This window comes from Corvus brachyrhynchos, unplaced genomic scaffold (genome assembly GCF_000691975.1).
Source record: "Corvus brachyrhynchos isolate BGI_N302 unplaced genomic scaffold, ASM69197v1 scaffold122, whole genome shotgun sequence".
NCBI lineage: Eukaryota > Metazoa > Chordata > Aves > Passeriformes > Corvidae > Corvus > Corvus brachyrhynchos.
The window spans coordinates 1,066,062-1,069,610 of record NW_008236778.1 but is presented as its reverse complement, the minus strand read 5'-3'; the positions used below and the strand labels follow the sequence as shown (position 1 = coordinate 1,069,610).

General features: G+C 59.5%; 1 protein-coding gene across 2 annotated transcripts in view; it reads right to left on the bottom strand.

Annotated features, from left to right (window-relative positions):
* Positions 1-811: 811 nt before the first annotated feature.
* TMEM79 (transmembrane protein 79) overlaps positions 812-3,549 on the bottom strand; it is a 3,551-nt gene continuing 813 nt past the window's right edge. The window contains exons 2-4 of one of the 2 annotated variants that reach the window (XM_008628729.2): positions 1,947-2,767; positions 1,543-1,756; positions 812-1,299 (exon numbers count right to left, since the gene is read on the bottom strand). In XM_008628729.2, the coding sequence (XP_008626951.1) occupies positions 1,095-1,299; positions 1,543-1,756; positions 1,947-2,667 (1,140 nt within the window). In that variant the 5' untranslated portion in view covers positions 2,668-2,767 and the 3' untranslated portion in view covers positions 812-1,094. Of the gene's footprint in view, positions 1,395-1,542; positions 1,757-1,946; positions 2,768-3,549 lie in introns of both variants that reach the window. The other variant, XM_017727919.1, reaches the window with a different exon arrangement.

Below are 3,549 nucleotides of genomic sequence, written 5' to 3'. Positions count from 1 at the left end.
CGTCGCGGTTTGTTTGCCTGGTTATACATACACATACTGGTAAAGAACTGCTACTACTTTTCCCTTATCTTTCCCTGAAGGCCCTGTGATTTCAAAGTTGTAATAATTTGGAGGGAAGGGGATCACATTTTGTGTTCCAAGGGAGGTTCCCGCCTTCCTTGGCAGACATCTGTCTTTCAAACCAAGACACCTCCCCTGACACAGCTTCATTCCATTCCTCCAGGTCCTTGAGTCTTGTTCTCTGGTTTGGGTGGGATGTTCCTGTGATACAGCATTGCAGGATGGGAGGTGGAACAGGCCAGACATCTGGCAGATCTGGACCTGGAGTGGCTTTTCCTGGATTGGGTGGATTTTTTACTGCTTTGGGTTATGATTGAGAACTGAGACCATCAGACATGTGACTCCCAGGGGCCCCTTCATGTCTGCAGAATGAGGGGCTCAGCATCCATCCTGGGGAGGATTGGCCATCCCTAGCCCTGGGCAGTGGCAAACCTGGTGCTATGTCACCCAACCTGGCTTCTCCCTGCATCCCTCCCTGGGGAGGGCTCTCTCCCTCCTGCCTGGCCAACTGGTTTGTGAACTGGGCGCTAAACCTCCACCAGGAGGAAGAGGAGGGGACAAGCAGGGTGAGACTGGCAATGCAGGGACCCAGGAGTGGGATGCAGGGTTGGGAGGGGGACAGTCTGGGGGAAACATCATTTTTTCCCTCTTGGAAACATAATGTTGAGGCTGGATGATTGCATCCTGTAGGCGAAGCTCTGAGTCATTCTGTGCGGAATTTAACTCACCCTCCCCAAACCAGCCACAGAGCTGCTTGGTAAAGGGCTTTATTGGGTAAAGTTGGCTCTAGCAGGAGGGGAAGCAAATCCCACCCCATCCCCAGGGAACAGGGCTGGCGGTGTCTTGCTCTGTTCACCTTCCAGCAGGAGTCTCCTGGTGCAGAGGGTTTGCAGCCTGGTTCTGTGGGCCCAGCAAAACCTCACTGTGGCCATGCAAGGAGCAGGGGCCCAGCTGGATCTGCCAGCACCCCTGTGGCAGGGCATCAAGGAGGACTCAAGCTCTTAGGGTCCAGGCGCCCCACGTCCCTCCCTCCCTCACCCCCAGTGCCGGAGTTTGGCTTGGCTCTCCTTGGAGTGGCCCTCAGGCTTTGCCGCTGCCACAGAGAGGAGGTTCTCAGGCTCCAGGACAAACATGCCATACAGGTTCCAGAGCAGCATGGCCAGGAGCGGCAGGAAGGTCATGCTGAAGCCGAAGGCACGGAAGGAGCGGCCGATGGCGTAGGACATCCAGAAAATCAACCTGGAGAAGGCAGAGAGTGCAGGCTCAGCCAAGGGTGGTGCTATGGGGCTGGCACTCAGTGGTTCTGACCAGTGACGGTTTCCCGGACATGGCTGCTGTAGGAAGTGGGATGCAGGATGAAGAACCCCTCCTGGCTCTGGTGAGCTGAGTGAGGTGTTGCCAGAGTGGGAGTTTGCACCAAGGGATGGTGTTTGCTGGCGCTCACAGAGCGCAACAGCACCCCAGGGTGAAGGAGTCACTTACCGGGAGATGGCAAAGAGCCCTGTGAGCAGTGGGATGAGCTTGAGGAGCTCCTGTGGGAGGTAGGTAGCCAGCACAGCCATGTTGAAGAAGTAGAGGATGAAGAGGTGGATGGACTGGGAGACGTAAGTGCGGTGGATCTCCACCTCCCGGTGGAGCTCTCCAAAGGGCTCCAGGGCAGAGGAGCAGAGGCGGGAGATGCCGCTGACGATCATTCCTGAGGGAGAGAGAGAGGGGCTGACTGGGTGCCCAGAGGAGCCATGGTGAGGTTTGGGGAGCACCAGGAGGGGAGAAAAACTCCATCTGCTGTTCCTGGTGGGAGCAACGGAACCACAAAGAGCTCAGCCCCAGGGCTAATGCAGCCCTGAGCAGGAGCAAAGTGCTCATACTCCAAGCCCATGGCTCACCCAGCACGACGGGGAAGGTGGCAAAGGCGGCGCAGCGCAATGTGTAGACCAGGCGGGCGCTGACGGTGGGCAGCAGCGGGGCGTCAAAGGGCAAGAAGATGTAGGCCCCGTAGATGAGGCAAGGGCAGAGGAGCAGGGCCCCTGCCACTGATGCCATGGCCTTGAGGTTATCAGTGCCACACTCCCTGGCACATGGGCACCGCGACTGCTCAGCTGGGGGCTTGACCATGCGCCCCTCAAAGCCCACTGGGCCCCGGTAGCGCGAGGGGCCGAGGGGGAGGAAGACCTGCTTGTGATGGAGGCTGCTGGCTCTGTCACTGGGGGGAACATGGTCCCCCCTGCCCTCCTCCTGGGCCCATGGGGTGGGGTGCTGCTTCTGCTTGAAGGGGCTCTGCTCGATGCACTGCGGGTCAATGGGCACAAAGACGTGGGCCGCCATCACAGGTAACTGGGGGACCTCCTCATCTTCAGCCTCAACTGTGGGGCAGGTGGGAACAGCTTCCTCTGGGTCTTCATGGCCCCCCTCAGGACTTGAGCGCCTCTTCATCTCCACGAGCTCCGGCTGGCCCTGGGTGTTCTGCTGGCACCGGTCCCATGGCAGGGTGGCATCAGGGTCTCCCAGGTGCTCATCTGGGGCTGGTGGCACCGTTTCCAGGGCTACCTTCCCCAGCTCCAGCAAAACCACCTCCTCGGAGGGCAGGACAGGGTCCGCAGCAGCCATGAGAGCGTCCAGTTCTGCAGTGCCGGGGATGCAGCTGGGGGCACTTGTAGTGTTCAGAGGGGATGAAGTTCCTGTCCTGTTTCCAGTTCCTGCTTTCACCCTGGACCAGGAGAAAGGAGACAGAAAAATTTACATCAGAAATGAGAAATCTGGGGTCACGTGCACAGCCCCAGTTACAAAGTGGGGGCAAACTGGCACCCCTGGAGCCCCCACCACCTGCCCGTCCTTGCACTAGGAGGGGAAAGCAGTGCCTGGTGTCCCCGTGCTCTGGCCCTTGGCAGTGGGATCAGGTACTGTCCTAGGCAGGGTGAACCCTGGGGGTGCAGGTCTGGCTGCAAAACGGGGCAGCCTGGGGATTGCTTCCCCCACTGAACAAACATCCTGGGGGTTCTGGCTGAACACAGCCTGGATGATACAACCAGCTCCTCTGTGGCTCTGTCCTGGGCCTGGATCAGCCAAGCCCTGGCGAGAGGTGACCTGTCTACTTCCAGGAACCCTGGCTACAGCCGGCCAGGTTTGCTGCTTCTTGTAGCTGAGACTGATGTGGGCTGGGCAAAAGGGGCTGCTGGGTGCCCTTCCATAGGGTGCAGGAGGTACAGGCAGAGGTCCCACGTTGTTACCCATTAGGGGAACCCTGTCTCTTGGCCCGTCCTGGGTGCTGCCGTCTGTCTCCTGCAATGATCAGTTCACTCCTCTCAGCACATTCATCCCTGCCCCATCAGCAGGAGCCTTGGCCTGGCCACAGGTGTGGGGAAACTGAGGCACGGAGCCGCTTGGGGCTTCCTCCGAGATCCACACATGGAAGTAGGGCTGAACAGCTTCCTGGGCCTCCCGCACCTCCAGCGCCCGGATCGCGGACCCCAGCCCCGCTCCCAGCCCCCA